The 12500-nt window shown below is 42.0% G+C and overlaps 1 protein-coding gene across 5 annotated transcripts; it reads left to right on the top strand.

The window, feature by feature from the left end:
- The first annotated feature begins 2900 nt into the window (after positions 1-2900).
- Positions 2901-12366, top strand: zgc:163073 (uncharacterized protein LOC100037358 homolog). Of its 5 annotated transcripts, none has more exons than XM_027163253.2 (8): positions 2901-3058; positions 6253-6389; positions 9469-9496; positions 9612-9755; positions 10908-11081; positions 11412-11489; positions 11936-11975; positions 12184-12366. In XM_027163253.2, exons 2-7 carry the CDS (start codon positions 6339-6341, stop codon positions 11962-11964), a joined length of 504 nt encoding a protein of 167 aa, XP_027019054.1. In that variant the 5' UTR covers positions 2901-3058; positions 6253-6338; the 3' UTR covers positions 11965-11975; positions 12184-12366. The 5 variants fall into 5 exon arrangements, with proteins under 5 accessions (XP_027019054.1, XP_027019053.1, XP_047672973.1 ...); XM_027163252.2 differs by lacking the exon at positions 2901-3058 and adding an exon at positions 3266-3393; XM_047817017.1 differs by lacking the exon at positions 2901-3058 and having other exon boundaries at positions 6344-6389; positions 9473-9496.
- Positions 12367-12500: the final 134 nt, after the last annotated feature.

Raw genomic sequence — 12500 nt, 5'->3', positions numbered from 1 at the left:
CGAGGACACGTTGTGTGTGTGCCCCCCCCCCCACCCCCGAAACTCCTCAACTACAAGCTCTATCCAAAATAAAAAATACAAAAATAAATAAATGATATTACATTTTAATAAGATACAGCTCAAGACTTCCAGGTAATGTTCAGTGAAATTAACTAAAACTTTTGGTCTTTCACACATAACAGTCTCTAAATTTTACACAGAATGGTGAAAAAAAAAAAAAAAAGCAAAAACCAACAAACAAAAAAATATATACGTAGAATAAGTGAAAGTTCTGTGTAAAAAGAGAGGTCTGGGAAATTTGGCTGATTTGTTCGAGCCACCAGGTAGGACATAGTAACTCGTATAATCACTCGTTACAAATGTCGTGTACAGAAAAGCATCTCACCATGGAAACATCGCACCTTATGGTATATATATTTATACATTTTATATTCATATATTCATATATTTCTGAGGCTGTAGAGAAACCAAAAGATTTTTGAAATGCTTGGTAAAGTAATAGCTCCATTCGAAACATGACATTTATTACAGTGATCTAAAGTGTGATAAAGTCTTTCTCCTTACATTTTCTCACTGTGTCCCAGATGTTTTCTAACGTTTTCATGCCATAATATTCATAGCAAAGTGCTATTTACTTTAACACTGTTCTAATCCTGTTCTGCACTCACTTAGAAAAGTGTGTGATCTGCCTCCAAATGTTCTAAAGGTGTCTAAATGTAAATGAGAAGATGAATGCAGTAAAAGGCAAGTTTGACTGAAGATCATTTATGTCACCACTGATTATGATTAAAAATCTGTGCTCTCTGCTTCCCTCTAGTGTGGCCACGGTGCCATCTCGGCTTTGGAGACTTTGGAGACACTGGAGCGAATGCCTGGTAATTTCATTCATTCATTCATTCATTCATTCATTCATTTTCTACCGCTTATCCGAACTTCTCGGGTCACGGGGAGCCTGTGCCTATCTCAGGCGTCATGGGCATCGAGGCAGGATACACCCTGGACGGAGTGCCAACCCATCACAGGGCACACACACACTCTCATTCACTCACACACTACTGACAATTTTCCAGAGACGCCAATCAACCTACCATGCATGTCTTTGGACCAGGGGAGGAAACCGGAGTACCCGGAGGAAACCCCCGAGGCACGGGGAGAGCATGCAAACTCCACACATACAAGGCGGAGGTGGGAACCGTACCCCCAACCGTGGAGATGTGAGGCAAACGTGCTAACCACTAAGCCACCGTGCCCCCCTCTGGTAATTTGTGGTTAAGGCTCTGGGTTGGTGATCAGAAGATCAGTGTTCAAGCCCCAGCATTGACAAGCTGTCACTGTTGGGCCCTTGAGCAAGGTCCGGCGATGCCGTTTCCTCTGTGCTTCTGAATTTCACTGTGCTGTAATGCATGTGTGACAAAATTAAGGGCTTCTAATAAGAAGGCATCTGTAAAGAACTAATGACTAAAATGGCATCCTTAAAGATAGCATCCATTTACATCCAGAAACATATAAACATTTCAGATTCAGCATTTATATACACAATTATATTATATCTGCAAAATTCTATAGTTCTTTCCTGACAGCAGCTCACAGTACACTAATGCTAATGCACTGACATAAACCCATAAATACAATACAGTAATATTTGAGCATCTTTTGGTGAACCACGACTTCAAGAAGTCTGGGGAATGAAATATTACATACATTTCATTTCAAGCATTTGGTAGACACGCTTAGCCACCGCTGAGTTCATCTAATTTTTTAAACAACTGAGGAATTGAGTTTTAAGGGCCTTGTGCAAGGGCCCAGCAGCTGATGATTGGCAGATTTGGGATTTGAACTCATAACCTTCCAATCAGCGATCTAACACTTTAACCACTAAGCTATAGTTTTGTTGTCCAATTGAACCAATTTCTTGAGGTTTTGAATTCTGGGACTCAACTATAAAGCAGACTGGCAGCTTTGGAAAATGCTCTATTACCCCTAGCAGGAACTTTAGTCCTGTGTACTTTCTAAAGAGTTGAATTGTTCCTGTATTTTAAGACAATATAATGTACTTAGTTTTGCATGAATGTATTTTCCAAACATTCTTTATGACGTGTCCAAAGAATTTGTTCCAATTTTTTCAACATCTCTGATCACGTCTCCTCTTTGATTCCATTTGTCATCTGGAGTAAGTACCTTTGCCTGTAAGTCTGTAGTTTTGCGGTTTATGGCCCCGTTCACACTGCAGGTAAAAGTGGCCCAAATCCAAATTTTTTGGGGTCACGTGACCAGGTCAGACTTCTTCAGGAGTAGTGTGAACACTCAAATCTGATCTGGGCCACTTCAGACCCGAATCTGATTTTTTCCAATGTGGCCGCAGTGTGAACAGCCGAGGCGAATTTGATGCGACTTTTACGTCGATCTACATCGACATTCATCACAATTATGTGCCGGCGAAAACATTTTTTTTTTGCGCCTGCCAAAACATGACACAAACGTGACTGGTAACGTGTGTGTGTGTTAAGAGTGTTATATAAAGTAGTTACATGAACCAGCTCATAATGTTTGCATTGAATACATCACATTACTTCCTCCATAACCTCGCCAACTTTTTAGCGCGACGGCGTGACGTCATTGTTATCGTTATTGTTCGTTTGCGCATGCGGGTCAGTTCGAAACCGCAAACTGTTCACACTGGTATCTGATATAGGTCACATTTTAAAAGGTAATGTGAACAGCCAAACAAAATAAATCAGATCTGAGCAAAATATCCGAATCGAGCGTTAAGACTTGCAGTGTGAACGTGGCCTAATAGACAGCTGAATTGGTCTTGTGGCGTCACTAGAGGGCGGCACGGAGCACTGTCTTTATCATAATCAGTGGCCATATGCTTTGCTTGTCTTGAGTCAGCTTTGCCATATATTATTTTGTCTTTACAGATTGTGAAGAATCCCATTAATTGTGCCACTGGCAGAGATACTGTACACCTGACTTGCAGTCTTGACTCTTCTATCAGCACCTGAGTGACTAATCTCATATTCAATCAAGACCAATGTTACTGTTCAACCATTTCTGGGTGAGTCTGCATCGATGACAAGTAATGACAGCCCTAAACAAAGCAGCTCTAAGATGTATTTTACACTATTTTATCTTGCACTATTTCTGGTAAACCAGACCACTCCATCAAGTACGAACACACACTTCCGTTTTCGATGACATCACTTCCGGATCGGTGGCCATCTTGGATTTTCACTTCCAGGGCATTGGCCATTTTAGGTATCCATCGCTATATAAGGATGCTGCTTTCACATAGTTCCTTGCCAGGTGGTCTTCTCAGCTTGCCTAGTGCTCCTGCTACGTCATCCTGCCATTGTTCCTGTTCCTGTTCCTGCTCTACCTTGTTTTTGTCAGGTTTATCACCCTGTTTTCTGCCTGCATTTCATTGCCCCTTGTTTGCCTGTTAATAGATTAGTGAACTGTTTATGACTTTTTGATGTCTGCCCTGCATTGCCCCCTGTTTTGAGCAAGCGCATATTAAAGACTTTTGATATCTTAACTGTATCCTGCATTTGGGTCCTTACCTGCCATTCCTGACACAAGTGTTTAGAGTGATGTGGTCCAGGTTTAAAACATTGGAGGGTGCATACACAAGGGGCTTTGGAGTTCTTCTTACGGTAAAATCTGTGCTCTGATTAGAGTACAGAACTGCACGGATTAAGCGTAAGTGGGGGCACTAGGTGCATTAATAGAGCAAGCTAGTCTTTCTGAGAGGGCTGGAGGGCTTGCTGTTGCATTGTCACCATTTTTAAAATCCCTCAAACACCATGTAATCAAGAAGAACTCTAAATCCATATGAGTATGTTGACAAAGAAACTTCAGTGGTATGGCACTTCTGTACTATACTGCAACACTTTGTCTGCCTACTCTGATCAGGAAGGAGCCAAAACAGTCTACACTTGTGGAATGGGAAGCAGGCAAAGAGCTTTAACCTATGATCGAGCAGGTTAGCCATCTGTGGAACATCGGGTGATCCATGCCACTAATAATGCTCTGGCAAGCTAGGCAAGACTATGTGGAGCCAGAAGTGTCTAAGGAGCCAGAAGTATCTTCTGATCTCTGCAAATGCCTTCTCCAGAAAATGGTATTGGTGTTGATTGTCAGTGTTTAATGACCTGTTTTGTTATCTGATGTGCCGGTATTTGGGGTCCCATGGAAGTGTGGGACTAGTTTGTCTGCTGGCTCTATTGTCAGGGAAGGCCAGCTCATGGCCAACAGACCAAAAACAGGGTTTCCCTATCACCCCTTCCACCCTCCCTGTGTCTGTCGCTTCCTCCCTCAGGTTGGGGACTCTAGGGCCACAGGTTTAGGGATAAGGACACGTTCAGTGTGCGGGTGCTGCAAGGAGAATTTCCAGAACAGATCAGTTGTTGAAAGTGTGGGCACTGGTCCAGATCCCTGACACACTGCTTCCCACGGATGCCAGTCATGATCTTATTCCAGGGACAAAAACATAATCACTCTTCCAGCAAGCAAAGAGCAATGCCACTTGAGTCAGTTGGCAAGTCGGTTACGGGTAAAGGCAAAATAGACGTGGGGCATAGCTATTAACCACCTTTATCTCCTTAATCCACAAAGATTTGGTCCCTCTAATATTTTATTTCTAATGCTAAACATTGGCAAACATTTTTTTTCACCGTTTATCTATTATTATTTAATTTTAATTGACACTGGATTTAAGGAATATTAGCAAATCACATTTACTCCCATTACCCAGGAAAAAACAGGACACCAATTTGTGACCCTTTTGTTTTTTGTTTTTTTTGGAGGTTTGGTGAAATTCCAGCAACTCAGACAGAATCCTCTGCCCACACAATGTTTATACCAGCGACCATCTAAATGACATAATTTATAGTAATTATTGTCAATGGGGGGGCATGGTGGCTTAATGGTTAGCACTTGTTTGCCTCACACCTCCAGGGTTGGGGGTTCGATTCCTTCGAACCTTACAGTACCTGTCATTGAGACATCACCTAATGCACACTTATAGCTCCATTCCATCAGGCAAACGTATCATATGGTTTCTTTTAAAATATTTCCTGGGTTTGGAACAGAGGTATTCAGGGACCATCACAGCCAGAATTGATCAGTGAATTATCTGCTATTTGAGGTCTCAATATGGATCACGTACAAAATAACAGAATGCATTGACAAACGATGAGAAAGGCACGTTGTCAGAAAACGGTGCGCCCACAGAGTGGAAAATCAGACCCAGATGCAGAGATGGCAGATAACAAGAGGTTTTATATAAAAGAAACTAGAAGGACCTGACACAAAAACATGGCAAGAACAAAAAACCAGGCAAAACTACATAATTATCAAGATACCACAAAGCCAAAAACAAGAGCATAAAACAGAGAACAAATTCAAGAACCAGGTGGCATGCAATGACAAGGACAGACAAAAAAAATACAGACCTAGCACCCCGGTATTAATAGAACGGCCTACAGCGGAATTCTTTTCTTCACATACCCCAGCTAAGGAGGTTGGGGTCAGAGTGCAGGGGCAGCTACAGTATGATACAGCGCCCCTGGAGCAGGGAGGGCTGAGGGCCTTGCTCAAGCTTGGCAGTGCTGGGACTTGAACCCCGATCCTCCGATCAACAACCCATATGTTAACAACCCAGGGATGTTGTAGCCCAGTGGTTAAGGTGTTGGGCTACTGATTGGAAGGTCATGGGTTTGAACCCCAGGTCCACCAAGCTACCACTGCTGGGCCCCTGAGTAAATGTAAATGTAAACTCAGAGCCTTAACCAGTTGAGCCACCACTGCCCCAGGGAATGTAACTGGGAAGACATGAGGAACAGGTGTACAGAGCTAGGAAAGGGTAAAGTATAAGGCAGGGCAAACACATGATAAAAAAACAAATACAAAGACACATGGCACAAGACAAACAAAGGCACCAGTTAGTGACCATAGGGCTCATGTTGGTAACTTTTTACCATGACTTCATCATGGTGCACATCCTGACCAAAATACATCTTGTTTTTCTGACCGTGCCAAATTTTCTGAGTGGCTTGGTGACAAATAGCAGCCAAGGAGTTGCTTGAGCTCCTACTTAAAATTTTTGGCCTGTCCTCTAAAGGGAAAATTTGCGTTCTCTGGAATTATGTCTCTCTTTGCCACATGAATAAGACACCAGGAGGTTATCAGGGTTGTAAGGGGGTAGTTTTTCCTTTCTATCTCCAATAACATGGTCCTTTATTTTTGCAGGAAACCTTGCGACCGCTGTTCCGATAAGGATTTCTAACTCAGGATGAGATTCCTATGCATTAGTGATACAATTCGTTTTAGCAATTATGTTATTATATTCAGCGAGATGGATCACACACATTGGCACAACAGAACGGGTGAGTGAGATTTGAAACTGACATCATACAGAGTAATGTCAGGATTGCCACGGAAAGTTTTGAATGTCTCCAATAACGGCTGTGAAAAGGCCACTGGGTGCTGCCCTTTTCTCATGTGAACATCAGATATGTTATTTCAGCTAACTGACATCACACCTAGGACTTATTGGCATTTCTGGTTTTCCAGAAAAAGTACCAGGCAAACACATACACATGCATCATCTGTTCATTTGTACAGTAAATGTTGGCATATTGATCCAAGTTTTGTTTGGCAGTATCAAACATCCTGATTACTGGGACCATAGTAGAGATCGTCGGTTCCTCGTCTCTTTCACTAGCATGCATGGTTTGGTGCAAAGGAAATCTAACTGTACAATCATAGTATTGACTGCTGACTCTTTCCGAGCTCTCATCTCTATCTTCATGCACGTTTGCCTCACACCTCCTGGGTTTGGGGTTTGATTCTCTCCTCCGCCTTGTGTGTGTGGAGTTTGCATGTTCTCCCCGTTCCTCGGGGGTTTCCTCCGGGTACTCCGGTTTCCTCCCCCAGTCCAAAGACATGCATGGTAGGTTGATTGGCATCTCTGGAACATTGTCCGTAGTGTGTGTGTGAATGAGAGTGTGTGTGTGTGCCCTGTGATGGGTTGGCATTCCGTCCAGGGTGTATCCTGCCTCGATGCCCGATGACGCCTGAGATAGGCACAGGCTCCCCGTGACCCGAGAAGTTCGGATAAGCGGTAGAGAATGAATAAATAAATGAATGAATGTTACACAATGTGCCACATACAGAGATACCTTACTGGTGTTTTTCTCAGTTGGGCCATTTATTGTTGCTTCCTCCAATTCATTGGACAATGTTTTCGGAGATGATTTAAGCATGCTAAGCGTTAGTTCTAAGAAGTGTGATTTCATTCTGCATCCTGACATTTTCTTCTTTCCAGATCGTTTCACAAGCCTGGTAATTTCTTTTAGAAAGTTCCCCGTCATCGAGTCTAGATTCATTCATTTTCTACCGCTTATCTGAACTTCTTGGGTCACGGGGAGCCTGTGCCTATCTCAGGCGTCATCGGGCATCGAGGCAGGATACACCCTGGACGGAGTGCCCACCCATCACAGGGCACACACACACTCTCATTCACTCACACACACACACTACGGACAATTTTCCAGAGATGCCAATCAAACTACCATGCATGTCTTTGGACCGGGGGAGGAAACCGGAGTACCCGGAGGAAACCCCCGAGGCACGGGGAGAACATGCAACCTCCACACACACAAGGCGGAGGCGGGAATCGAACCCCCGACCCTAGAGGTGTGAGGCAAACGTGCTAACCACTAAGCCACCGTGCCTGAGAGTCTAGATTGAAGTTGCTTATTTTCAGCCTTTACTGCATCTAGTCGTTCTAGTTACTTTGTATTAGACAAGAACTGCTTGAAGATGTAGCCCACTCATACAGCTTATGAACAACATTCTCTATTTCATCAAATGTTCCCTGAGAGCTGTGCATAGCTATGTACACACGTGGACAAAATTGTTGGTACCCTTACATTAAAGAAAGAAAAACCCACAATGGTCAATTAAATAATGTTAAACTGGATTTTAATCATGTTCTCTGTCTCATTATCGTCCATCGGTTCTGACTTAAAGCAATAAAAATGATTTGTAAGAATGAATCTTCGTGACTAACGATTTCACCATGTGTGATGGTCTATATTCCAAAATGACAAGGAACACTGTATTGCTCATGGCATATGAGAATGGCAATATATCACTTTCAGTTAAAGGTCAAAATTCTGCCAAAATTAAGTCCACCTGATAGCGGTTTAGAGATGGGTTGGTTGGACCATGAGTGGGAAATAAAAAGTGTGTATTGTGTATAAAGAAGCATCTTCAAGCATTTTGCTCCTATTAGTGGAGAGATTGTGATTATTTTTTTTTTCTACTGAAACTTTTTGTTGAGCCGGTGGGTAGTATATACTGTAGTATATTTATCCAGGGTGTCCACCAATAGTATACAAAACATGATCTAACCAAGTAGAGAAGAAAGAAAAATAATTTCTCAAAGTTCAAAGAACAAGTTCGAAAATACACACAGAGATACTAATCTGGTGAGGGAATAGATGGAGACTCCGGCAATGGAGTTAGGATACCCATGGGGATCTCCTGGTCTTTCCTGTTTTAGAACTGTGTGCAATATTGCAGAGCTTTGGCTACTTGCCATAGTTGTGAGTGGGGAGAAGGTGAGTATATAAACACCGATCACTTCGACCGTACAGTATATGTTCCTGAGTTCTTCATCTCTGGTAATCGTACAGCCATGTCTACTACAGCTCCATCAAATGCAGCACCAATGCTGGTAAGGTTTTGGTTTTTTTTATTATTATTGGTTTATGGTGCAAGAATAACCAAAACATTTTCCTAGTGTGGGCACGGTGGCTTAGTGGTTAGCACGTTCGCCTCACACCTCCAGGGTTGGGGGTTCGATTCCCTCCTCCGCCTCGTGTGTGTGGAGTTTGCATGTTCTCCCCGTTTAGTAAATTTAGTAATTATCCCATTTCTTTAAGGTATATTAGTATTTTACTGGGCAGCACACTGGCACAGTTGCATGTTTTCCTTATATCATTCAGCCTAATTCTAATATTCTAGCTGTTGAGACGCTTAACGTTCCAAAGGTAATAGCCGTCGCCTGAGCACGCGCGTTATGTTGCACTCAATTACTCCAGAATGTAGGCATGTATGATGGTTCCTCTTTTTAGCATAGAAGTGGAGTGTTTTCCTATTATATTTTTACATCTGCCATTTGGTATTTGTAGCTTATCGTTCACAATTTAGCCCCAGAATCCCAAAGCGTAGCACTGAAAATATTAAGAAGAAAGAGGAAATGTGTGACCCAACAGCTGCAAACCATCATCTGCAATATAATGCTCTGTTTGGACCACAAATAGTGGTCAAGCTTGTTGTGTTAGAATTGTATATCAGGGTAATTATGAGACGAGTGATGATTTTCAGCTTGTCTGTCAGTGAGCCCATTTGTGGAAGGGACTGCATTGTAACTTGATTCTCATTCCTCTTTCATAGAAAGACTTGAGCACTGAACAATTAAGAGGTAAGCAATCCGTCTAAAATATACATAGTTGAGGTCACACCACAGATTAGACCTAGTGTACATAGTTTCTAATTAATTGTCCATCTTTTTTTTTTCTTGTGCAACACTTCTGTAGACATCCAAGACGCCTTCTCGATGTTCATCAGGACGTCCAAGGGTGAAATTTCACTCGGTCAGTGTGGCGACGTGATGAGGGCTTTGGGTTTGAATCCTACCAATGCAGAAGTCTTTAAAGTGCTTGGGACGTCAGATCCCGAGGGTAAGATCGAAATGACTCGCCCGTCGAGTAAAGAAATGAAACCTGAATAGAGCATGTGACAAGAAGCAGGGGAATAAAAGATTTATTAGCTGGATTAGCTGTAAGGTCAAAGTTATGCAGGGTTTGGTGGGGAGATGAGGTGTCTATCCAGAGATTTTCATGAGTTGCCAAAGAACAGAATGTTCTATCAAACATATAAAAGGAAGAGTCTCCGATGTTTGAAAGTCAATGTCGACATTTAAAATCACCAAAACAAACACGCCCTTAACCCAAACTTGTCCCACCCCTGTATCAATAGCTCCGCCCACACATACATACGTAACCCAGGCGACTAACGGAAAGAAACGTGTCTTTATCATAGCTGAAGGGAAGAACAATACGATTGTAGATAAACAAACAAGCAAAAATGCCACACAAGCATAATGATGTAAAGGACAAAGGCATATATTAGTTCTGTGTAACAAAGCAAAACCAACGTTACTCACCTATCGAGAAGGAAAAAAGCGCCTCGGCGTCTTAAGTAAAGTTGGACACATATTCACAGGTCGGAGTTTCCCGAGTCGATAACTCCTGAGCTAAACGCTGTTACTACACAAAACGCGGTTGTAGCTGCCTCTCTACATTACTACGATAGAAAAGAGGTGTTATTTGTGTAGTAACAGCGTTTAGCTCAGGAGTTATTGACTCGGGAAACTCCAACCTGTGAATATGTGGCCAACTTCCTGCTCCTTCAGTTCTCTCCAGCGCTGGAAAGCTGATCCTATATTAACACGTCCTACTTCTTGTCCTTATCGTAAGTCTTTCTTCTCTTTCTTTCTTTGTTTTTATCCTCCATGTCAATGTTAAAACACACTGAACACTCTCTCCACCGCATATTGGCAAGCCCCGCCCCTTTCTGCTCATTGGCCACACGTTTGTTTTGATTTTTGTTTATTATTCGGCCCGACTCAGTTTTCTGAAGCATTTCTCAAAAATCGGAGACCCTGATAATCATGAACAACATTCTATAAAGATAATCATCTGGAAACAGATGATACACCATGGCGACCCTTTAACGGGAAAATACAAGAGTAGAGGAAGAAGAAACAAAAATCAGATCTATTCAAATTGTGCTGTACAAATCTCTCCAAACCTCTCCATGTTGTGTTCCAGAGCTTCAATCCAAATTGGTCGACTTTGAGACCTTCTTGCCCATGTTCCAGCAAATCTCAGCATCTTCAAAACAAGGCAAATACGAGGACTTCGTGGAGGCGCTGCGCCCATTGGACAAGGAAGGCAACGGCACAATCATGTCTGCTGAACTCCGCCAAATACTTCTCACGCTCGGTAATGAACTCTACTCTCAAAAGTCAGTCATTGAAGTCAAATATTTATATACTATTATTAATACTTACCCTAATTATTGTGATTATAAAGAGTTTGTTTATTCGTCCTTTATTACAACAGATGAGAATTCACTATCTTTCTTATAAGCTTCTATATCTTTATACTGTATGTCTAACGGTAATAATGAACACGGTATCGATGTAGTTTTGTAGAATTGTTGACATAATAAACACTCATAATAAGGATAATTTGGCTCCTTCTTTAAAAGCCACCAGAAATATAAAATATATCCCATCTATTGCGTCTTTATCCTGTGATTTCTTGTGGCAGGTGAAAGGTTATCTGTGGGTGAAGTGGAGCAGGTTTTTTCAGGACAGGAAGAGTCAGATGGCTTCATCAGCTACGAAGGTAGTCTAATGCTTTATAGTATAAACAATACACGTTATTTATTTGGAGCACGGTGGCTTAGCGGTTAGCACGTTCGCCTCACACCTCCGGGGTTGGGGGTTCGATTCCCACCTCCACCTTGTGTGTGTGGAGTTTGCATGTTCTCCCCGTGCCTCGGGGGTTTCCTCCGGGTACTCCGGTTTCCTCCCCCGGTCCAAAGACATGCATGGTAGGTTGATTGGCATCTCTGGAAAATTGTCTGGAGTGTGTGAGTGAATGAGAGTGTGTGTGTGCCCTGTGAAGGGTTGGCACTCCGTCCAGGGTGTATCCTGCCTCGATGCCCGATGATGCCTGAGATAGGCACAGGCTCCCCGTGACCCGAGGTAGTTCGGATAAGCGGTAGAAAATGAATGAATGAATGAATGAATATTATTTATTTATTTTTAACACTTTTTATCCTTTCCTAGCTTTTGTCAAGCACATCATGTCCGTATGAATGACAGACAGGTAAAAAAAAAAAACAAATAAATAAATAAATCAGAGTTTAATGAATAGACTTTGAATTGTATTCTGCTATACTTTACAATCATTTGGATTAAAATGTCTGGCAAATGAATACACATAAGAATTTATTGATTCTGAATTTATTCAGGCTTATTTAAGGTGCACATTTTTAGCTCATTATTGCTGTCTATTCTCCTGAACTTCTGGACAGTTGCTGCCTGAGGATGACATCGACTATAAAGTTCATCTCTTCTTGGTGGAAGTCTCTCAATGATATCAGCGTTGCATCATATGTCTTACAGTCGATTAATCACAGGTTATGAGATGTATAAAAAATGCTGTGAGTTTAAATGAGATTAAAATATTTTTTAAAGCTGTAACTACCGCCTTGGCTTTTTTTCTTTTTTTTCAACAAAAGGAGAAGCACTGATTCAAAGATGTGGCTTTACACAGTAAAAGGAACAAGGAATTAGAAATATATAGTATAGACTGTCGCATTCAGGTGGAGTTCAGACTCATTGCCTGAAG

Source organism: Tachysurus fulvidraco, chromosome 8 (genome assembly GCF_022655615.1).
Source record: "Tachysurus fulvidraco isolate hzauxx_2018 chromosome 8, HZAU_PFXX_2.0, whole genome shotgun sequence".
Lineage (NCBI taxonomy): Eukaryota > Metazoa > Chordata > Actinopteri > Siluriformes > Bagridae > Tachysurus > Tachysurus fulvidraco.
Note: the sequence above shows the minus strand (reverse complement) of the source record. Positions and strands in the feature narration are given on the sequence as shown.